The sequence below is a fragment of the Sardina pilchardus genome, chromosome 3, assembly GCF_963854185.1.
Source record: "Sardina pilchardus chromosome 3, fSarPil1.1, whole genome shotgun sequence".
Taxonomy (NCBI): Eukaryota; Metazoa; Chordata; class Actinopteri; order Clupeiformes; family Clupeidae; genus Sardina; species Sardina pilchardus.
In genome coordinates this window covers 12609614-12633361 of record NC_084996.1, presented here as the reverse complement: position 1 = coordinate 12633361, position 23748 = coordinate 12609614, and the positions used below count along the sequence as shown (strand labels likewise).

The following is a 23748-nucleotide window of genomic DNA, read 5'->3' as shown; positions in this document are numbered from 1 at the left end:
GACGTGACAGCAAACCAGTTTGAACTCACCATTCACTATTGTTGAGCCCGTCTCCTAACCCAGACGGCAACAGTCAGTCGCAGTGGAGCACTCTCGTGGTGAAAATGTGCAATTATGGACTGAGCGGCAGGACACATATAGCAATTCCTGCAAATAACTGTATCAGCCATTGACTAGTCTGTTCATCTCAGACGATGGTAATAAATGTAAATGTAAGCCCTGTTCCACGAGAAGTAGGCCTAGTATTCAGTAAATTCTCGTGAAACCATGCAACCCCCTTTAATTATGTAGCCTGCTGCAGTATGGTACCCTTAAGTTGAAAACAAATTCACTTGTCTAGAGCTGTTACGCCTAAATTATAAAAGCATATGAACTGTCAGGGTTTGTTCTTGATAATAAGCTTTGATTTCAGATGTGGAGGCATTCTCAGTTTGACCTCTGTCTTAAATGTCCATGCATAGAATGTATTGTGTACTGTATCTTTGGATCTAAATGTGATAGAAATGGACATGCTTCCATGTTTCTGGGCATTTAAAGCTTATTTATAATATTGATATCACTCTTAGGTCAACATCATGGAGGAGGGGATGGTTGCTACAGAAGAAACTCCTAAGAATGGCAATATGATAAACATAGGCTACATCAACCAAAGCCATGTCCTGTTTTTAGAACCAAGGAAATTTGTACAGAGGTCAAACTGAGAATGCCTCCACATCTTATAACAAAACTTGTCATCAAGAACAAACTCTGAAAGTTTCATACTTTTGTCATTCAGTGCACAATTCTTCTAAAAATAGGAGCTTAACAGCTCCACCATCAATTTTACCTTTTTGTAGGCTATTGGTGGGCCTAGTCTGCAAGCCCACTCATCCCTTACATGTGTTCCAGCCTACTCAGCATTTCTAGAAAAAGATTTTCAGTATCATTGTAAGCTATAGTAGGCCTATATTACTTACTGCCAGAAAGTCAAAGGTCTTTAAAAAAATAAATAATAATAATAAATAAATAAATCATTGAAAACACTTTTTTTCTTTATGTTTAGTAATTTACATACAAGGATCTAGCACCTAGTATACAATTCTCAGGAGGTGTTGAGCATGTTTTTTCTGTTGACTCACAAAGTTTAATTGTTATTCATCTTATGTAGATACTTTTCATTATACATTAGCCTATAGGCCTATTCTATTGAAAACTATTGAATTCAAACAAGGAATTCACCAAAACAACAAAAGCACATGACACCATGGTCGCAGTTTAGAAAGCCATTTTATTGCATCAATACCAATAATTCATGACTCATCCATCTAGATACATTTTTTTCCAGAGCCGCAGAGAAACAGTACAAAATTAAGACATTTTTTTCCTTTTTTTATTTTTTTATTTATTTACGTGAGAGTATAACTCGTTATTCTAATCATAGTCATCAATAATAATAGATTCCTCTCACTTCCCAGCAGTGTGAGCGAAGAAAGCCGACCCCTGAGCACGTACTAAGATGGGGACAGGTGTCAAAAAGCACACAGACAGACCGCACAACCCCTGACCACCATATAGCGCTGTGTTTAACACAACTAAAGTAAGCCCCCCCCCTCCTCAGTCATGTCCTTCATTCTCTCCTGTATGAGACAAGAGACCGAAAACTCCTTCTCAACTGAGGGGTTGGTTTGTAGGCCTGCCGTGTTGCTCCCCTAGGTTAACCTATCACTATGTACGTCTGCAGAGGGGAGTCCCAACTTCAAACCATGTGAGTGGTTACAGCCTTCCTTCTCTCCCCTCCCGCCTAGGTCCCGTTTTTGGGTTGGAAAAAAGAAACCCAAATAGAAGTTCCCCCTCTCAGCAGTGCCCTGAGAATACAGTGTGTGCAGTGAGTTATAATAATCTACCCCTCCACCCCGGTCAGATTTCCCCCTTGCGTCAAAAAGAAGCTACTAAAGACAACATGTGTGAAGACAGTATATATATATAAAAAAAACGAAAAATAAAAGTCAGAACAGTCAACGATCCAGATAAATCAACGCATACGTTTGACTGGACCTATTTAAGGCTGTTGTGCATGCGGGCAGAACTACATGGGCATGTGCATAGGCTTCTTAATGTTTTCTTTTGTCAATGATTATTCGCACCAGTGTAGAGGCGTAAATGGCAGCTGAATAGTCTTTTTAATACTTGTACTATGCTCAGTGCAAATATACTTCTAGCCCCGTTCTTCATAAAGTTCTTATGTGCACGTTTGCAGTTATGTTCCCGAGCAGGTTACAGCCCATAAGCGTACTTGGATAAGGTACTTAAGCGCGGCTACGTTTCATACAGTACACATGGCAGCAGATATCTCCCACCCATGAGGTGTGTGTGTGTGTGAGAGAGAGAGAGAGAGAAGAGAGAGAGAAACAGACAGAAAAGAAAGTAAGAGAGTGGGAGCTAGCAAGAGCCATTATACATGGGTAGTACTTTCATCCTTAAATCATTATAAAAACTTCAGAATAAAACACAAGTCTACAGATTTGTGATATTACTTTGGTCCCCTTCTAGTTTTTCATCTTCAGTTTCAACTTCACTTTTTTTAATGTCTCCTTTGTACACGTCCTTCCTTACTTCTTTCCCTCCTTCGGTCAGTTAGAAAAATAGATCCAGGAACAGCTCTATCATAACTGGAATGTTTCCTTACAAAAATAGCATTCATACTTCTTTTTTATCCCAGAGAATCACATGAAACGACAGATTTTGGTCCTTGTTGACATGTGAGTGTTGCTATCTAAGGGAGGATTGTCAAATGAAGAGTTAATCTGTAAGTGTATGGTTTGTAGGTAGATAGATTGTCAGCTCAATGGTTCTCAAAGTAAAACAAAACAAAAAATAAGTACAGATATATATATGGCATTGGTAGGTACAGGCATCTCACATCTGCGTTGTATCTTAAGGGGCATCTGCTCTTCCCTGTGAGGATGTTACTGTATTGTCCACTTTTGCAAAATGGCACTTGTGTGTTTTTTATGCATGAGTGTGTAATACCAGTGGACAGTTTTGTCCGCCTTTTAGTGTGTTTTTCTTTCGATGAGTGTAAGTTATGTAGTGTGTATACGTGTGTGTGTGTGTGTGTGTGTGTATGAGAGTACGCAGGCAGGTGGGCACTGCAGCTAGGCGGGCACTGTGGGCGTTTTCACTCAGGCTTGGGCTCCGAGGTCTCGCTCTTGGTCTCGCTCTCATCGTCGCTCTCCACGCCGGCACGGCTCACGATGCGCCTCATGGTGAAGGGCAGGTCCCCTCGCCTACAAGTCAAAGGTCAAAACAGAGGTCAGATGGCTGTCAGTCACTTCAACAAATGGGTGTGAGCACTGAGCAGTCAGTAAGGATGAACATGTGCGTAAGACAGCTAAACTATTATGTCTGTGCTTGGCCATGGTCATTCAATTCAGCGCAGTTTTATTTGTCCAGTGCCCCAACATTAGAATATGTCTCAAGCCATTTATGTAAGGGCTCTGTAGCTTTCAGGAACAATACAGCGTTTATGCGTGTCAGAAAGGTAGTACAGGGGGACTTCAACAGTATGCAAGTGCCTTTCCTCTAAAAGGGAAGGCTATAAACTGGATGGTGTATAGGCCATTTGTCAGTGTTATGGTGTTGTATCTGTTGACACACTGTAGGTTAAACTGAATTGTAACCTTTGAATTGTGACCGGGCTAATTTCTCACAGCAAGACGTGTGTGTGTGTGTACCTGAGCTTGCTCTTCAGGGTGTTGACTTCGCGGTTCATGGCATCGGCAGACTCGGAGGCATCCTCCAGCTCCCTCTGGAGCTTCCTGCGGTTGGCGTTGGCTCTCTGCGCCTCCTCCTCAGCCTCCTCCAGCTGACGCTTCAGCTGCTTCATGCGCGAGTTCAGCTTCTCCGACTGGACAGCAGTGGAGGGGAAGAGGGTGCGCAGTTAGTCACAGCACACGTTACTGCACATGTTACAGCCCAGAAAAGCACAATCTGATAAGGTGCTTCAATTTACACTACTCACAAAAAGTCAGAGATATTCAGCTTTCGGGTAAAATTTCAGGATTAACCGAAAATCCACAATAACCTTTACAGGTGAACTTAATGTGACCTTCTCTAACCTTTTCAACGTGCATGTCCAACAGGTCAATGTTTCAGTACTGAATTGAAACAATAGATTTCATCCCAATTTTCTTTGCGAGTAGTGTATATGTCTTGTTTTTCATGTTTGTGCCACATAACGGACACTGATTTTACACTCTGCAAAGCTATAATGGCTAACTATGACAATGTTCTATATTGATTGTCCATAAAGACTAGGTATACAATGATTGTTTCTGTAGAAAAACGGAGATGGTTGATCTGGTGGCTAATGGAGGCGTGGATGAGGGACTGACCTGGTCCTTGTACTGCTCAGCGCTACGTCGCTCGTCATCCACCTGCAGGACCACCTCCTTCAGCTTCTTCTCCGTGCGCCGCACCAGCTTGGAGGCCTGCTGTCTCTCTCTGCATGGCAGTACAGTATACATATGTCAGGTCAACTTACACACATGCACCACATACGCTTACACACACACACACACACACAAGCACGCACGCACGCACGCACGCACGCACGCACGCACAAACGCCCGCCCGCACGCACACATACTAAGGGTGCAGATATTCTGGTGTTGCATAGTTGCTAGTCCAGCCAATCTAACAGCATACGCATCCTCCATTTATGATATTGGAAACACAATATAAACAAAACGTGGTCCGAGTTTGCTACATTGCTACGGAGGGTTTAAGAAGCCACACTAGCTTGACTATAACAGGACTTATAACTCAAAATCGTAACTAAAAATACGTTTTGAAAGTTTATATTTTCCATTCCCCGGCTGTCGGTACTGGTCAGCCCCATCCAACCCACCGGGTCTCGATGTCGAGCTGCTCCTCCAGCTGGGCGATCTTGGCCTCCAGGGCGGTGATGCTGGCCTTGTACTTGCTCTTGACGGTGCTCTCCATCTCCTGCAGCTTCAGCTTCAGCTCCTTGTTCTGCCTCTCAAGCTGGGAGCGCGCCCCCTCCAGGCGCTGGGCGGTACTGCGCTCGGCCGTCAGCTCCACGTTGATCTGGTCGTTCTGAGTGGTGAGAAACAGACAGCAGAGGGCGATGGAGAGAGCGACAGATGAGGAAAGATAGAAAAGAGAGAAGGAGGTATGGGAGTGAAAAGGAATCGAATTAAACAAATTTAAAAAAAAAAGTAAAACAGAGTCAACAAATCCAGGTTTAATTGAAAGAGAGTGTGATGGTCTCGGCTTCTCAGGTGGTCACATCGGCCGAACCAAAGATCCTTAATTATTGACAAGATAGAGCAACGTAATGCATCTCTATGGAAGCAAAATTCGAACAGTTCCGGTCTGCTTAAAGGGGCGTGTTGCAAAGACGTCATAGTGGGATATCGATCTCTGTCAGATCGGCAACCCACACAAGCAGTGTATTTCGAATGTTAGCAAGTCTGCTTAAAGGGGGATTTAGCCCCCCTCCCCCTTGTGAAGACAGAACGCGGAAATGATGGAACGTTTGCGCCTCTCGCTCCGCTTTAACCCTCTCTGGCCGAACGCACCTGCAGCAGGGCCTTCTTGAGGCGGTCGTTGACCAGCTCGGTGTTGCACTGCTCCTCCTCCAACTCCTCCTCCAACTGGGCAATGCGAGACTCCAGTTTCCTCTTCTCCTCTGCAATCAGGGCGCTGGGGGAGGGGGGGGGGGGGGGGGGGAGAAAAGGAGTTAGTAAGGCTTGAAGAGGGACGCAATGGCTTTAGAGACCCCTTTTTCATTTGGAGTGAGTGAGAGTGAGTGGGTGAGAGAGAGAGAGAGAGAGAAAGGCTCACTTCTTGCTGGCCTGGCTGTTGATCTCGTCCTGCAGCTCGTCCCTCTCCTGCTGGGCCTGTCTCTTCATGCGCTCTGCAGCTGCCAGTTCCTGAGGAGCAAACGCAGACACACAGGGGGGACCGTTAGGAGGGGAGGGAATTTGAGTGTATGCAAAATGGCTGAGGAGTGGGGAGGAGTGTGAGCATGAGATGCGTGCGTGAGTGTGTGTGTGTGTGTGTGTGTGTGTGTGTGTGTGTCGGAGTGGATGGGTGTGCTCACCTCACTCATCTGGATCATGTCGGCCTCCATGCTCTTGAGCTTCTTCTCGTTGTCCTTAGCCTGGGCCAGGATCTCGTCTCTGGACATGCGAGTGTCCTCCAGCTCACGCAGAAGGTCCTTCATCTGGGCCTGAGAGAGAAAGAGAGAGAGTGGGAGAGAGAGCCAGAGACATTTAAAGACATGATTCAAATCATTCATAATATCACAAGCCTTCAAAGAATGAGAGAAGTAAAGACAAAGCATGAGTAGGATGGTGCTTATATGACCTACATATACTGTATATTCCAATCAGAAAACACCCAAGCATGAGCACATAGATGGACACACATAGAGCAATTTACCTGGAGTTTCTTGAGCTGTTTGAGGGCCTCGTCACGGTTCTTGTTGGCCATGTCAATGGCGGCCTCCAGTTCCTTCAAGTCCAGCTCCATCTTCTTGCGTGCTGCCACGGCAACAGAGCGCTGCTTCCTCTCGTCCTCCAGCTCCATCTCCATCTCACGCACCTGTGGGATGCACAACCAAAAACATACCATCAGCACAAGAACTACATCTCCCATGATGCACTGATCTTGACTGAATCTGAATCATCCTTCCTCCCGCACCTGTTTGACCAGCTGCTTCTTCTTCTCCTCGCCCATCTCGTCGCGGCCCTGCAGGTCTCTCTCGTACTGAGCCTTCATGGCCTGCATGTTGACCTCCAGCCTGAGCTTGGCGTCCTCGGTGGCCTGCAGCTCGTCCTCCAGCTCCTCCAGCTGAGTGCGCATCTCCTCCAGCTGCTGGTCCATGGTGCGCTTGGACTTCTCCAGCTCATGGACCTGACAGGGCAGAAGGGGACACCGGTGGGGTGAGGAAGTGAAACCATAACAACACACAAATGTTCTGGTCTAACCAACTACAAAACATTCAGCTAGACACATTGTGCACGTTTGACTTTTACAATGAATTCTTCATTCTTATTTGCTCACTCTAAAACGGCACATTGTTTTGTTTTAAAGCACATGAGGCGTGATCAATGGGCTTAGTCCAAATGACTCTGTACGCTTGGATAATCCTTCAGCCAATCAGACCAACGATCTGGGTGCGCCTGGTGGATAAGCCAGCTTTTGATCGATTCCAGCAAAAGTGGAATGGAAGCAGGAGAGATAAATGTGCGGGTTTCCAGCCTGAGCTGCAGGGCGAAATCCATTCGCCGGCAGATCGGTCTGGGTTTACCCAGTCTAATCAATAATATCGTTTCAGACAGTGATAGGGATCTCCTTACATTCTTGCCGACGTCATCCTTAGAGGAGACCAGGTCCTCCATCTCGGCGCGGAGCATTTTGTTGGCGCGGTCCAGCTCGTCCTTCATGTCGCTGATGGTCTCCAGCTCGCGGGTCAGAGACAGAGCACGCGTCTCCTTCTCCCGGGCCTCGGCCTCGGCGCGGTCACGCTCCTCAGCGAAGCGTGCAGAGATGGACTTCTCCTCAGCCAGCATCTACAGAGAGAGAGAGAGAGAGAGAGAGAGAGAGAGGGGTGAGTTAGCACACAGCTGGAGTTGAAAATGGATGTCAAATCATGTAAGGACTTATCCACACTAGTTAAACAGGCCAAAAGTTTAACATTAAAAAGAATAAAAATATATAAATAAAAGAAAAAATATTCTACGTCATCCTAGAGCAATAACAACAAGAACTCATCTAGATGTGCATTTCTGTTTCCTCTGTACGGGTTCCCAAGAAGACCCACCTGGTCGAACTTCTTCTGCTTCTTCTCCAGGTTGGAGACGATCTGGCGGAGGTGGTCCTGGTCGACCAGCAGATCGTCCAGCTCTTGCTGCAGCCGGGTCTTGGTCTTGTCCAGTTTGTCGAAGGCGGTGCACCTCTCCTCCAGGCGCTGGTTGACCCCTTCCAGGTCGCGCTGCAGACGCTTCTTGCCCTCCTCGGCGTTCTCAAGGCAACCGGCCTCCTGCTCCATCTTCTTCTTCAGTTCTGCCAGCTGCAGAGGGCGAGAGCAATGGTTTTAGGCTCCAGCTGAAGCATACACTCAAATGGTACAACCAGCTGGGGTTTCGTGTTTGAGTTGATGTGTACACCAGCTAGTCGTTAACATTGTTTACACATCCATATGATGTCTGGTATGTTTTAAAAGACACCATGGCCCGACATACAAGCAGTCAATGTCATAGCCAAGGATTTCTGCTTTGGATCTGTGGTTGACCAACCTCAATCTCAGTATGCAAACAATATTTATAATTTTCCTTTCAGGTACACACACACCGATAGAGTTAACTTCACAGCTCGTGCTCATGACAGACTAGAGCATGCATTACATGTGTGTGTTTGGAAATTAATTTCTAAGCCTCAGAGCATAAAAACAAGTAGTAGTTCCTGAGACTTTTTTTAAAGTATATTTTTTGGGGCTTTTTTGCCTTTATTTGTAGGACAGTGAAGGGTGAGACAGGAAGTAAGTGGGAGAGAGAGATGGGGTGGGACTGGGAAATGACCGCAGGCCGGACTCGAACCTGGGTCCCCGTGGGCACTCGGACCCGTATGTGGTATGAGCGCTGTAGCCTGCTGCGCCACAGCGCTCCCCACCCAACTGGACTCGTGTCCACCATGCCCTCACCTGGCCGTGTGCACTGAGCAGCTGCTTCTCCACGTTCCTCTTGGCCTCCTCCTCTTCCTCCAGCTGCTCCTTCAGGTTGTTCTGCTCATCCTCCAGCTGACGCAAGCGGCTGGTGAAGGACAACTTCTGCCGCGTCTCCTCCTGGAGCAGTTCCTGTAGGGTGGAGAGACGACCGACAGCTTAGAACCTGAGCCACGCCATCACCAATCAATAGTACAAAACGTCTCAAAATTATAGGCAAGTGTGATCGGTGTATTACACCGTCTGTTGGTCTACTAAGTTTACGGTGCATTGATGTAATGTATATAAAAGTTCATATGCATGTTCAATGTACATATACAATTCAAAACTTCCTATTTTACGGTTTAATGCTATATCACATTTTAAACATACACATTATGTGCTCTGAACCATGTTGCAGATTATCTACATCCTGCAACAGACATGTGCACGACTGCTGGCTTGGTGGGCTTAAAGCATCGACTCACCTGAACATCCTGCAGTTGAGACTCTACAGCGGAGCAGTCCTTGGTTGCCTTGATGGATTTGCCCTCAACATCGCTCAGGAGTCCATTCACATTGTCCAGCTCCACCTGGACAGGGGCAGGAGAGGGAAGAGGAGACAGGGTTAAAGCCAAAGTCGGCATGGAGTCAAATGGTCCTAATTTCAATGATGTTTTCCATAGTGGGCATCAACAGAAGTGCAGAAATCACAAAAACATATCACCCACAATTCTCCACCACCGTCACTGACAGGCTGAAGAAATCAAATGCTTCAGGACTGCCTAGTTCTATCTCCAGGCTCTTGGGATCTCACCTGCATTTTGGCCACCCTCTCGGCCAGCTCGATCCTTTGCTTCTCGCTCTCGGTGTGCTTCACCTGCAGCTCCTGCACCTGAGCCTCGGCCTTCTTGCGCCGGTGCTCCGAGTCGCCCTTGCCCTGCATCAGCGTCTGCATCTCGATCTGCAGCTCGTTGCGCTCACTCTCCAGGGCCTGCTTGGCCTTCTCCATAGAGACCTTGTTCTGAGGAGACCAGAAGCAATAGCCAGGGTGTGAGTGTGTGAGAAAGAGCATGTACTGTCGAGAAACAGCACTGTAACATGCAAGGGAGACAATGTCCTGAAAGAGTGAGATATGTTGTAGCAGGGAGTGTGTGTGTGTGTGTGTCTTACCCTCTTGGCCTGCTCCAGCTGCTCATTGAGCTCATCGAAGGCCTGGCCGTGTTTCTGCCTCATCTCGGCCACCTGGACCTCGTGCACCTTGGCCTCGTCATCCAGGGTCTTCTTCAGGCTGGTCACCTCAGCCTCACGCTTAGTCCTGTGACGGGGACACAGAAATCCAACACATATTGAGCACAGCCACTCTTACAGTACCTCGGCTATGGCACAAAAAATAACCAGTATTTAGCTACATGCTACCTGCTGCCATTTAGGGAGAGAGCAGGCTATAAATTGTGTGTGTGTGTGTGTGTGTGTTTGTGTGTGTGTGTGTGTGTTACCTGAGCTCCTGCTGGGCTGCGGTGGAGTCCAGTGTGTCCTCCAGTTCGGTCTTGAGGGCTTCCAGCTCCTCGCCCAGGTCGCGACGCTGCTTCTCAGCTTTGGTGCGGGCAGCCCTCTCCAGGTCCAGGTCCTCCTGCAGCTCCGACAGCTGGGCCTCCAGCTCACGGATCTTCTTCTGGGCCATGTTCTTCTGAGCAGCCTCCTCCTCAATCCTACACACACACACACACACACACACACACACACACACACACACACACAGCATAGTACAGTCTGAGCACTTCACAAACGTAGAGTTTAATCTGTCTATTTTGAATCTTTATGTACTGGATGATGTATTCAACTAGCGGTTTGTACAAGTTTTAATCAGCATATTCAACAACAACATATCAATCCCACTGGTTCTATCGCTCTTTTTCTATCCCCCCCCCCCTCAATCTTTCTCTCATTCTCCACACGGACTTAGAGACAGACAGACAGACAGACAGACAGACAGACAGACAGACAGACAGACAGACAGACAGACAGACAGACAGACAGACAGACAGACAGACAGAGACAGCCACAGGTCAAATACCTGGCGAGAGCCTGCTGCAGCTCTTCTTCCTTCTTGGCCAGCTGGGCACGGAGCTCAGCGATCTGGGCCTGCAGCTCTGCGATCTGGTCGGACAGCTCGGCGGAGTCGCCCTCCTGCTTGCGCCGGTTCTTCTCCAGCTCCTGACGCCCCTTCTCCTCCCGGCGCAGGCGGTCTGACGGGCACAAGCGGCACAGCGGCAGGTGAGAACAGGGCGATTGCCAGGGCAACGGTGGAGAGGTGCATTTACTTATTTGTTGAGATACAAGTTACAGTAACACAATCGGAGTTTTGTAAGTTCCCTTGTCACCAATGTTCAACATACTCAATGCTGAGGGTGTTCATCAATTTGTTGAGTATTGGTGAACAGGGTAATGTTATTAAATCATAATTATCAAAAGAGAGACACAAACTCTTGGTCTTGACCCAGTCTTTGTTTGGACCGAGACACTTGATATGGGTGGTCTTGTCCCTATCGAAGTCCAAACGGAGTACGAAGTCATTATAATCATTTAAAATAACTATATTGTGTTGCTTTAATCTTTATGTAACCTAGTCTCTCTCTAAAAATCAAAGATTTTCGGAAAGAGATGGTATGTGGGCTGGGTACTAATCAAGATGTTAGATGGAGTCACAGTGACACTCCATGTTTGTATTCCTTAGGTCAATAGGTCAACCACATGTTGCACTGAACCTACCAGGGAAACTATGGCCGTAGTAATTAACGTACCCTCCAGATCAGTGATCATGGCCTCGTGCTTGTTCTTCAGTTTCTGCAGACTCTTGGACTTCTCCTCCTCCTCAGCAAGGTTGGTGGTGAACTCAGAGATCCTCTCTTCCATAAGCTTCTTCTCCTGTGAGTGGTAAAACAAGCAAGGAGAAGAATTAGTTGCTACGACAAATAAACATTCTACCAGGACAGCAACAGCGCTTGAACTCCTGTACATGAGGACCTCACTACGCACCTTCGAAAGTTTGTTGTTCTGGTCGTCGAGGACCATGACGTCTTCCTCCACCTTCTTCAGCTTGGCCTCCATGGTCACCTTCTCCAGCTGCAGCTTCTGCCTGGCAGCCTCCTCCTCATCCAGCTGGTTCTCCAGGTCCTGCAAGAAGACGAGACGACAAGAGATTTCACATAAAATGCTTCTGGTCTCTGGGCTTTGTCGTAGTGTCAAATAGGAAACTTAGGATGTTTTGTTGTTATGGGACATCCATCATTCCACCCACTGAAAAGGACGGACACTGCCATTTTTGAGGCAGGATTTCTGTGCTCACCGAGATGTTCTGCTGCATCTTCTTCTTCTCGGTCACCAGCTGAGTGGCGCGCTCCTCCTCCTCCTCCACCCGCGCCTCCAGGTCGTGCAAGATCTCCTCCAGCTCCTGCTTCTTGGCCACCAGCCGGTTGCGCATCTCGTCGGCCTCGGCACACAGGTCCATCTCGGCCTGCAGTTGCTCCTGCAGGGCCATCTTCTCGGCATTGAGCTACGGATCAGACAGAGAGAAGATCGGAGCAATTAGCGGTCATGAGGACCAACACAAGCGATACAAGGCACTTAGTGATGAGAAAACAACAATAACAGAAACTAGTTGCTAGTTGACACACATCTCTCCCTCTCTCAATGTCTCTCTCCCTCACAAATAAACGAACAAATATACAAACACACACAGAAGTTAAATACATGAAAGAAATATAAGAGGAGGATTATTTCAATATAGAGCGTAGATCTCAATCTCTGGACCATTTTAGGAGCCATCCCTACCACTACCTGGGCTGTGGACTGTAAACTGTACCTGCTGCTGCTTGCCCTCCATCTCCTGGAGCTGCACCTCGGCAAACTGCTGCTTCTCCTTGACCTTCTTCAGCTCGTCGTCCTTGGCCTGGATCTCCTCCTCCTGCCTGCTCACCTGCAGCAGGGGCTTCACCTGTAGCACAGGGACGGCACAACAGTTAAGAAAGACCAGGCAGGTACAGAGAGGATGTATGAGGATGCACACACGCGCACACCCACACACACAAAGCACTAGAATTAACTTAAATACTTAGAGATTACTATAATCTCTAAATAGTGTATGGTTATGTGTTTTGGTTACACCTCAGATTAGTGTTTCTCACATTACCTTGGTGAAGAGTCTCCACCACTGCCAGTTTCTCAGCTTGAGGTAAGCCGCGCAGTTCCTCTGAATCACCCTCATAGCAGTGAGCTGTTGCTGTCTCTTAGCAAACGCCCTGAAGTGAAACGGGGAGGAAAACCATGAGGATGTGTTGAAACACAACATGTTGGTTTGTTCATGCTTCGGTCTAGCGGTCTTGACTCTAGTCAAACCACTCTGAAAGGACTCTTACTTGCGGGCCACGAAACCACGGCACCAGGCCTGGAAGCTGATGATGACGTCGGTGATCTTCATGTCCCTCTCCTCCTCCAGATGGGCCAGCACTCCGGCACGGAAGAACACTTTGCTCTGACCGATACGGTACAGATTGGGGTCCAGCTCCAGGGCTTTGATCTAACATGAATAAAAAAAAAAGAGTTTCTGATTATTAATCTCACTCTCACGCCAAACATGACATGTAAGACTGTGAAGCTCTGAGCGACACCAGAATGATCGAAATAATCTCGAGCTGAAGCACAAGGGACATACACTGAATGATATCCTGTGCAGAAACAGCAGAAGACCTCAGGCACTCACCATAAGCAGACAGGCCTGTTTGCCATCCATGAAGCCCTTGGGGATGGAGTTGGGAGTGAGGATCTCGTATCTAGAGGACAGGGGAAGAAAAACTAGTGATGAGTCCATGTACATCTAGTTAGGATGATAAAGACAATGAAGAGTTTTGTTTTGTGACCAGCTGAAATACATTATGTTCAGTGAGGAGGTGAAGGGAGATGTCAGTACCTCTGCCTGAACTCCTGGAAGACGATGCGGTTGGGGAAGCCCTGTCTGCAGATACGGATTCCCTCCAGCACACCATTGCACCTCAGCTGGTCCAGAACCAGGTGCGGGTCCAGCTTACCCGCCTGACATAACAAAGACAGAACAGAGCCCATCATTCACAAGGCACCATACCAGCGCCATGACGTGGCACTCAAACGAAGGGTACACACTCAAGCCACAGCTACATCCAAGGAAACTGATATCCAAACACAGGCCAAAGAAATCTAAGTGTTATCCAAACATCCACTCTTAAAAGTTTCTACAAAGCCAAACAAGAGTGAGTGCAAGTGTGTCTTTGGACCTTCTTCTCGTGGTTGGGGATGATGCAGCGCACAAAGTTGGGGTTTGTGTTGCGGAGCGTGGCCATGAGCTTGGACAGCTGCTCCTTGTAGAGCTGGCCCACCGTGCGGAACATGCCCTTGCGCGTCTTGAAGGCACCTGGCAGCTCGGACATCCCCGCCACCTTGTCCAGTCCCACAATGTGATCCACTAAACATATTGAAGGGGGAACAGAGAGAGATGGATAGAAAGAAAGACAGAGGGGGAGAGGGAGGGAGAGAGAGAGAGAGAGAGATGGACAGAAGAGATGGGGAGAGGGTACAGAAAGACAAAGGCAATCAGTATGGCCTCAATACAATTGTTTCTTTGGTAGGCAAACCAAAACATAGTGAGGGAAATCAAAAAGACAATGCTTGGCTCAAACACAGTTTCTTGTCTTTCATGAAACGGAATGAAAAAGGAGGACAAACTACCCTCTACACTTGTGACTAAAACACACACAAACAAACATACAGTGAGTGCAATCACAAGGGGAGCAGAGACGGACCAGGTCAAAGGTCACATAATGCCAGTGAAAGACAGTGGGATCACACGCACACACTCCAAAATGGAACCAAGTCAATGCAGTGAGTGAGGGTCTACTGCGTGAATGGCATGTATGTTGGTGACTGTGTGTGTGTATGTGTGCCTTTCTGTGAAATGATTTTTTTTTTATGTTTTCTCGATTCAATGTACATGAATGGAGGTAAATGTGTAGCAAACACTGTGCAGTTTCACAATCTCTCGTGACGGTAGCACCAAACCCATGCAGTATATATATACCCATTTCTGCAGTACCATTGACCAACACCAGGAGGCCCAAACCACACTATTACACAGAGAGGGAGAGAGGGGAGAGTTCAGTGAAAAGCAACAGACAGTAGAACAGACTGCACTGCCAACAGGGCTGGAGGGATAAACATTAGTGAGAACACTACATTGATATAAGAGAGAGAGAGAGAAAGAGAGAGAGAGAGGGAGGGAGAGGGAGAGAGAGAGAGAGAGAGAGAGAGAGAGAGAAAGAAAGAGAGAGAGAAAGAAAGAAAGAGAGAGAAAAGGAATGAGAGAGAGAGAGAAGGCGCTTTGCGGGAAAAGATGAAGGAATGAATGGGAGGAAAAATACACAAAAATGGAGAAAGAATACATAAGAAAATGGTCACCTGAGTCTAAATGTAGGAAAGGAAAACGCTGATAAAAATAGGCTCTCTGACAACTCTGTACCTCTGAGGGCAAGAGAGGAAGAGTGGCAAAAAGAGAGAGAGAGAAAGAGAGAGAGAGAGAAACAGGTAGACCAAACAGAGGAATACAGAAGGAGCAAGAAAGGAACGGAAATAACAATTGGAGAGGGAGAGGGTCAAAACAGAGGTCCAACACCGGACAACAGACATGGGATAGAAATGTGAAGAGTAAAAAATAAGAAGCAAGAAATGAGACCAAAGGCTGGAACAGAATAGTCTACAACACAGTTCAGCCTCATGGGAGACAAATAGCAGCATACCATCCTCCCTGTGGTAAAAGCCCACATGTATACTCATTGGCTTCAGAAACATCATTCAAGAAGAAAAAAAGGCAACCAGCTATTAAAAAAGGTTCCTCTGTGGCCTAGCCCAGGGCATGAGTGTGAACATTCTGGAAATGTGCTGTACTCACCATCCTTCCAGAGCTCTGACACAAACTTGTCTGTCGATTGGTTGAGCAGAGAGGCAACGTTGTCGTTCAGGGGGTCCATGTTCTTCATCAGCCACTCCACCGCTTTGTAGTCGACCTATGGCGACGTAGAAACAAAATGGCAATTTCAAAAATGTGTTCCTAGAACCTACAAACTGCGAGTCCAAACTGTGAGTCCGGTTCTTTGAAATGTTCGGGGGGGAAACACTACGGTGAGACATAGGCCAACAGACCTTTCCGGCATAATGGATGATGCTGAAGTCGGCCTCGTCCTTGAGTTTCTTGGGCTTGAAGAACTTGGGGTGCGTGCCCTGTTCCTGCAGCACCTTCTCCACAAAGCTTTTGTCCGTGGCCTTGGGGAACCAGCACTCCTCATCCAGCAAGGCCAAGATACCAGGGGGACTGGCCTGAGAGAGAGAGAGAGATGGAGTACACAGCCAAGTGTTATGGGGTAACACTACCAATTACAGTATCTACAGTAATAGACCAATAGACCCTGTAGTAGCATCACTAGATTACATTGCTTTAGGTAAGAGATGAGGAGTGAGGGGGATATGGATATCCAGAAGGGGGAAAAAAGAGAAGGAATTATACTCACTGGCTTCTCAATGAGGTCGATGCAGGGCTGCAGGTCCAGGCCAAAGTCGATGAAGCTCCACTCGATGCCCTCCCTCTGGTACTCCTCCTGCTCCAGGATGAACATGGTGTGGTTGAAGAGCTGCTGCAGCTTCTCGTTGGTGTAGTTGATGCAGAGCTGCTCAAAGGAATTCAGCTGTAGAGGAAACACACCCAAAACAGGGAGACAGATGAAGATCAACTCAAATTGACAGCGGTTGTCCTGTGCTTGTAGCATTTTTTGTCATTGCAAATGTACCCACGTCAAAGATCTCAAAGCCAGCGATGTCCAGGATGCCGATGAAGGAGGCCCCCTGGCGCTTGGTCTTGTCCAGGGCCTTGTTGATGCGCATGACCAGCCAGCGGAACATCCTCTCGTAGGTGGCCTTGGCCAGGGCCTCCACGGCGAACTCGGCCTGCTCCTGCGTCTGGGCCTTCTGCACGTAGTCGCGGCCCACCTTGATGCGGGGCGACAGGATGGCGCGGGTGAAGTCGGTCACGTTCATGCCCATGAGGTGGCTGACCTTCTGCGCCGCCGTGTTGTCCGGCATGGAGGCCTGGTCCGTGTGGCGCTCCTTCTTGAAGCTCATGTTGCCCAGCTGCAGCACGGACGAGATGACCCGCAGCAGACCTGAGGAGAGATGTGAAAGAGGACACGGAGTGGATGAGCGGAGTGGTTTGTCCTTTGATGTTAAAACATAACAAGCACGCAACTTCCTTAAAGTTGACAGAAACATGCTCAAATGCTATATTATACTTCATTCTTTACTTCATTCACTTGGCTGACGCTTTTCTCCAAAGCAACTTACATGTTACATGAAGGGCCAGTTTCCCCAGAGCAACTCGGGGTTAAATGCTTTGCTCAAGCGCACAACGGTGGCAGACGGGAATCGAACCCACAACTCTTCGGGTTGCTGCATGCGAGCCCAACTCTTTCATCACCACACTACCACTGCTAACACTCACCGATCTGCTCGTCCTCAGGGATTCCCATGATCCTCATGGCCTCCATGGTGTCGTTGAAGATGTCTTTGTCATGCTGGCCGGGGATGGTCACGTTGCCGTTGGACAGGAACCGGTAGTTGTTGTAGCCCTCGAGGCACAGTTCAGCTGGAAGACACGATGAAGACCCCAACAAAATGAGTCTGAAGCAAACCCAGCCTTCTTAAGGCCTACTTTTGGCAAGCATGTCATGGCAAAGGCCGTTAATCGCAGTCTGGAAATCCTGCGGGTTTGGTAAAGTAATCTGTTGCGCCGAAGGATGACAGAGAAAAGACACAAACTCACAGCGCAGCTTGTCTCCAGCTCCTGTGAGCATGTAGTAGAAGATGTGGAAAGTCCTCTCGTCCTTGGCCTGCCTGATGGCACGGGACTTCTCCAGCAAATCTTACCAGGCAGTCAAGGAATCGACCAAAACCTGACCAAACAAATGATCTCTACACAGACACACATATAGTCGACCTCTACACAATAGACACACATACAAATGTGGAGAGGTTTGTCATGTTCAAAAAGCAAAAAGTTTCATCTCCAAATGGCAACGCAGGGGATGTCTCCAGAATGCCCAGACATGCCAAGCATTTTTTTTATTTATTTTTTAGAAGGATACAGGTCTCAATGTTGGCTCCCACGATATATCCATTGACGTCAAAGTTGATTCTGATGAATTTGCCCTGAGGGGAGAGAAGCGGATGGCATCAAATCTCCTAGAAGTGACCTAATCCTTTTACAGAGAAGCAGGAAATCAAATACGTGACTGCGAGAGCTCTTACAAATCGGGAAGAGTTGTCGTTCTTGACGGTCTTGGCATTACCGAAGGCCTCCAGGATGGGATTGGCCTGCAACAGCTGTTTCTCCAGCTCCCCCTGTAGGACAAAGAGAGCACAACACCATGCACACACACACTTAGATGCCAGCAACAAACCAGGCCTTAAAAAGGAATATCCAGCCGAGAGTAAGAACATAACAAATCAGTCATTGGGCGGCGCTTTATGACTCAGTCTCAAACTCTAACTCAGCTTGAGACAAACAAATCAAACAAATCAGTCTCATACATGTAAATCACACATTGCACTTCGGAGTAGCGCATCTGCATAGTTGCAAGTTGAATGTCATAATTCACAATACATCAACTCCAAACGTCTCATTGACAGTAAAAAGTACAACAGCAGTCTCATACAGAGACTTACTTATAAAGGTCTTACCTCATTAAAGGAGAAACACTACGGTATTTGCTTCACCAATTAGACATGCACACAACCACCACACCAACACCCACACAAAAAATTACACAAGCATGAAATCACACACACACACACACACACACACAACAGTGTTAGTACCCACACACCATGAGTGACATCTCTGACATCGTGTGTGAGTGACCCTTCACCGTTAGACTACCCAGATGACCACATGCAGAGGGGACTGACTGACAGCTGACGTTCCCACACAAATATGGCACCCGCGCTCAAAAACTGCTATCCCACTAGAAATATACTATACATGGTCATGTTACGAATGGTTAAAAGTTTACTTTTGTTTAGCAGACTAACGCTACTGGTCATGTTTAAAGGCACACTTGACCGATTAGCATTAAGCTTTGTATCTTTAGAAAACCAGTCATGTTTTTGAATGGTTGTGCATCATTCCCTCAGTTTGCCTTGAGATGGGAGAAATACGGATTTCAATGTTGGACTTCCTGCTTTCAATGATGTAAAAATCATCATTTTACATCATTGAAAGCAGGAAGCCCTATTCATGGGTTTCATTGAAATCTGTATTTCTCCCATTTCAAGGCAAACTGAGGGAATGATGCACGACCATTCAAAAAAATGACTGGTTTTCTAAAGATACAAAGCTTAATGCTAATCGGTAAAGTGTCCCTTTAATGTTTGAACATGACTTGAGAAATGTTTGAAACATCTGGCAAAACTAATTCGTCATTAAAGGATTAGCTGTGGTTACTATAGGTTAAAAATCAAAGATTACATTGTTATTGTCATTAAAAAAGTGAACTAGATCACAAACAATGCAATGATTCTAATAAATTAACTATTCTGTTATAACTGTATGTAACAAATAAATCTCTTAATCTCTTAAATCTTATTAATGCTTATTACATAGTATAATCATAGCACTGTGTGATCGCACAAAGCTGGCCTTGTGTCTGTGTTCATCGGGTTTACTTATATTTGGCAGCGGGTACTGTTAATTCCATATCGGAGATGAATTCACATCACTCACACATCAAATACTCTTATCATTGCAATGATTCCTTTTACAACACACACACACAAACAAACAAACAAACACTGCACACTGTTCACACAACATCAGTGTGTTTGCTCAGAGAGTATTCAGAGTGTATTTATAAAACAAATCACCTCTCTGAACAAACACACCATTGCACACACACACAGGAAAGCACACAGCAATAGGACACACACATACCCACCCACATTAAATAAAACAATAAAGAAAAAAAAGTCCATGATCCCCACACGTATACGTATACACACACACACACACACACACACACACACACACACACACACACGGGCAACACGCACTTCAGACAGACAAGGTGTGTTTGCGGCCGAATCACCGGGTCACCCAAAACTCCGCCTTGTCTGTCTGAAATCGGCACATCTGCTCGTCTCCCGAGTCCCCTTTCTGGGTCACGTGACTAAAAGTCCGTGTGACCCGTCAGCGTCCAGCGGAGCCCAGCTGAGCGGTGGACGGAGGAAGTAAGAGGCCAGTGCGGCGGGGGGGAGGAGGAGGAATACAAACAAACAAACAAACAAACAAGAGTAGTAGTGTGGGAGAGTAACTCACATGTGACAGGACCGAGCTGTTCTGTTGATGGGGGGGAAAGACAGAGATTCAACCTCAACCCAAAACTGACAGCCACACACTATAGTGATATTATGGACAACAACATGAGGTTGATATGGAGGGGGGGGGGGGGGTGGGGGGGGGATGGGGATCTAAGCCAGCTGTTGAGAGGAGTGGCCACTGATGATGCTTTGGCATCTAAGAATGCAAACAATTGTGCATATTTACAAAGATCTAAATAGTTATTTACATATATTTACGTATTCTTCCTTCAAACTTTGTGTATAAGCCAATTATTTATACTCTGAAATATGCGAGTCACTGGTTGCCTGCGCAACACTGTAAAGTACAAATATCTGCATAGCACAGGACACAGTAAGGGAGTGATCCACTTGACCCGTTCCAAGTCAGCCATGCAGTGTGTCATGTCCTGTCTGGGACCGGCCACTCCTGCTCCGATGGCATTGCTCAACACGACTGCTGTGTGACTACGGTGAACGGCACGTTGCGTCGGCGCGTTCGCCACAGTCAGCACAGACACACAGTGCTGCGCTGCAGTCGTGAAGGCCCACGCATGACTGCTAATGCTGCCTGTACACACACACCAGCACACAACTGGTGATGGCAGCAGGCCGGTGATTAGCACCCAATGGGGGGGGAGGGGAGGGGGAGGGGGGGGGGCTGATGGGAAGGTGGGGATAGGAGGCGTGGGGAGTGTGAGGAGGTGGGGACAGGAAGTGTGGGGAGTGTGAGGAGGTGGGGACAGGAAGTGTGGGGAGTGTGAGGAAGTCGGGACAGGTGTGGGGGGAGTGTGAGGAGGTGCTGAGGAACGTTTTTGGGGGAAACCCATATCAGGGGAGAAGTAGCTGGAGGAGGTAGTCGTGGAGGTTATTATATGGAAAAGAGAGAGAGAGAAAGAATGAGAAAGGGAGGAGGGAGGGAGAGGGTGAGAGAGTGTGTGTGAGGGAGAGGAGGGAGGGGGAAGGGGGGGCAGAGAGAGAAAAAGAGAGAGAGAGAGAGAATGTAGAGAAAGGTTGAAAAAAGATAGCATTCGCTATACTGACCTGATCTTTCTTGGTCTTGTGGGAGGAGGCCACGTGAGCCAGATACTGAATGACCTTCTTGGTGTTCTCAGTCTTGCCGGCTCCAGACTCGCCTCTGAAATGGAGGAAGAGCAGCGGGGAGCAGCCGTTACAACCTTTAAAGACAGCCATGACGGATAAACTAATTTAGGGTGAAGCGCAGACATCGTAGCCAGTGGACATGGGACTCACGTGCACAGAATAGACTGGTCTTCACGGTCTGTAAGGAGAGAGAAAGAGACAGAGGGGTGGGGGGGAGAGAGGGGGGCAAAGGAATGAGGCCACATAGTTTTCAAGGATACTGCAAACATCACGCAAACCACTCGGAAACCCAGCAACAGATAAAAACAGATCAAATTGAGAGCGGGTCTGGCAACGGTTCATTGACTCACGACTTCCAGCAGGGCCATAACTACCGCTGAAATTAAACTCAAATTGGTGCATTAAACTCTAACCAAATTGTTTCAGAAGTGCAGCAATCTTGTAAACAAAGGTTTTAAAACGCAGTTGTTTACTCATTTCCAAAGAAATACACATCCGTGCTGTACTAGCGATTGTAGGCTATGTGTGTGCCTGTGCTTTAGGTATATTGGAAATGGGCTTCAGTGGCCATCTTGGCCAGACGGACCTACAGAGCAAACCCCAAATTTCCCAAAGGTTCGTATGGGCATTCCCAGATTTTTCTGGAAGCGAGTCAAATCAAAATTGTCAGTCAGGGGAAACGGGAGCACAGGCTCCGCTGACAGTCACATCGCTTGATAGCAAGCGCACGCCATACAGCCTTGTTTTTATCAACGCTACACATGCCTCAAGTTTTGTCTCTGCAACAGGAAGCGTTCTGGCCACCGACGTGAACAGACAGGATATTAATGTCCGGCTTCCTGTGACTGGAAGAGACGGTGATGGCCCTTTTAGCGTACACACACACACACACACACACCAATTAAGGCCTACCTCAGAGGCCCCTGAACTCCCAGCCTTGAGCACGGTAATGCGTCTTGCATTACGAGACAATGGACAGATAGGCCCAGTCATGACATGCGGGGGGAGGAGGGAACAGGAAGCGGCGGTGATGGACAGTGATTCACATCCAGACAATGAGACAGGAGGACGGAGCAAAGTACACTGGCCTCTGACTTGCGGGGGCTAGCAATAAGTAATAACTTGTATCTCAGCATGCAATCAACGAGACGGAGAGAGAGAGAGAGAGAGAGAGAGAGAGAGACAGACAGACAGACAGACAGAGAGCAGAGAGCAGAGAGCAGAGAGCAGAGAGCAGAGAGCAGAGAGCAGAGAGAGAGAGAGAGAGAGAGAGAGAGAGAGAGAGAGAGAGAGAGAGAGAGAGAGAGAGAGAGAGAGAGAGAGAGAGAGAGAGAGAGCAGAGATTGAGGTCATTGTCTATGTCTATCCTTTGGAATTTCCAGGATGACTTTATGCGGGCTTGAGCAAAGCCTGGGGGTGCTTCTGGGATGGGAGTTTTTTTCTGCTTCTGCATAATCCCATGGTAGACTAGACTCTCAGGTATACAGAACCCAGACCGGTGAAAGAAGTGGACACTACCTGTCTGGAGGACTCCCAACTTAACCTTAAACATAATGTAGGGCAGCACTTGTTACTGTGTTAGCGGGCCTACTGGAAGCTTCAATTCAACAGGATAATACACAAGGTCTGTGTCCTTGATTGAGTGCCGTTTGGTTTGCATACATGAATATGGAGCACTTTCTGCACGGTCAAAAAAGCTACATTTCCTGTCATTAACACACACACAATCTAAAATCTTACCTCATTTGACTCGGTCTTTTAACACTGACTTGCCCGTCTGTGTGTGTGTGAGGCCTTATAGGCCATAAATATCAGATATTCTCTCTCACACACTATCAAACTCTCTCTCATACGCTATCAAACTCTCTCTCACGCACTATCAAACTCTCTAACACGGTCAGTCTCATAGTTTGAGTGACAGCGTGACAGAGTTTGATAGTGCGTGTGTGAGAGAGAGGTTTGATAGTGCGCGAAAGAGGAAGTTTGACAGTGAGAGAGCGAGTTTGATAGTTTGTGCGAGATATTTTGACGGTGTGTCCGAGAGAGTTTGATAGTGTGAGAGAGTGGTTTGACAGTGTGTGAGAGAGAGTTTGATAGTGTGTGAGAGAGAGTTTGATAGTGTGTGAGCGAGAGTTTGATAGTGTGTGAGAGAGAATATCTGATATTTTTGGCCAATACGGCCTCTCATATGGGTGTGTGTATTACTCACCCTGCATCATACTCCTGTAGGCTGTGTCGGTGATGGCGTAGATGTGCGGGGGCATCTCGTGACGCTTCTTGCCCTTGTACATCTCAATGATCTCTTCAGAATAGATGGGCAGGTTCTTGTAAGGGTTGATCACCACACAGAACAGCCCAGAATATGTCTGTGACATGGAAACGGTTTACGATTAAAATGACGGATTATTCCCCAAATCAAACCAGTCACACACCTTGACATGTTCACTCCCAAACATCCCCAATGATCA

General features: G+C 47.3%; 1 protein-coding gene across 3 annotated transcripts in view; it reads right to left on the bottom strand.

The window, feature by feature from the left end:
- Positions 1–1247: 1247 nt before the first annotated feature.
- The window catches only part of myh9b (myosin, heavy chain 9b, non-muscle), a 35705-nt gene continuing 13204 nt past the window's right edge, over positions 1248–23748 (bottom strand). For 2 of the 3 annotated variants that reach the window (XM_062531911.1, XM_062531910.1), the window contains exons 3-40: positions 23490–23646; positions 21431–21458; positions 21221–21314; positions 20157–20177; positions 18092–18184; positions 17929–17992; positions 17607–17705; positions 17286–17429; positions 16583–16950; positions 16303–16476; positions 15938–16111; positions 15687–15801; positions 14020–14207; positions 13680–13801; positions 13473–13542; positions 13129–13289; positions 12903–13011; positions 12576–12707; positions 12060–12266; positions 11750–11887; positions 11515–11638; positions 10788–10959; positions 10210–10422; positions 9884–10028; positions 9528–9734; positions 9199–9303; positions 8711–8863; positions 7832–8080; positions 7368–7580; positions 6709–6921; positions 6448–6609; positions 6107–6235; positions 5848–5936; positions 5583–5706; positions 4889–5097; positions 4374–4482; positions 3714–3886; positions 1248–3266 (exon numbers count right to left, since the gene is read on the bottom strand). In XM_062531911.1, the coding sequence (XP_062387895.1) occupies positions 3158–3266; positions 3714–3886; positions 4374–4482; positions 4889–5097; positions 5583–5706; positions 5848–5936; positions 6107–6235; positions 6448–6609; positions 6709–6921; positions 7368–7580; positions 7832–8080; positions 8711–8863; positions 9199–9303; positions 9528–9734; positions 9884–10028; positions 10210–10422; positions 10788–10959; positions 11515–11638; positions 11750–11887; positions 12060–12266; positions 12576–12707; positions 12903–13011; positions 13129–13289; positions 13473–13542; positions 13680–13801; positions 14020–14207; positions 15687–15801; positions 15938–16111; positions 16303–16476; positions 16583–16950; positions 17286–17429; positions 17607–17705; positions 17929–17992; positions 18092–18184; positions 20157–20177; positions 21221–21314; positions 21431–21458; positions 23490–23646 (5556 nt within the window). In that variant the 3' untranslated portion in view covers positions 1248–3157. The remainder of the gene's footprint in view (positions 3267–3713; positions 3887–4373; positions 4483–4888; positions 5098–5582; positions 5707–5847; positions 5937–6106; positions 6236–6447; positions 6610–6708; positions 6922–7367; positions 7581–7831; positions 8081–8710; positions 8864–9198; positions 9304–9527; positions 9735–9883; positions 10029–10209; positions 10423–10787; positions 10960–11514; positions 11639–11749; positions 11888–12059; positions 12267–12575; positions 12708–12902; positions 13012–13128; positions 13290–13472; positions 13543–13679; positions 13802–14019; positions 14208–15686; positions 15802–15937; positions 16112–16302; positions 16477–16582; positions 16951–17285; positions 17430–17606; positions 17706–17928; positions 17993–18091; positions 18185–20156; positions 20178–21220; positions 21315–21430; positions 21459–23489; positions 23647–23748) is intronic. The other variant, XM_062531912.1, reaches the window with a different exon arrangement.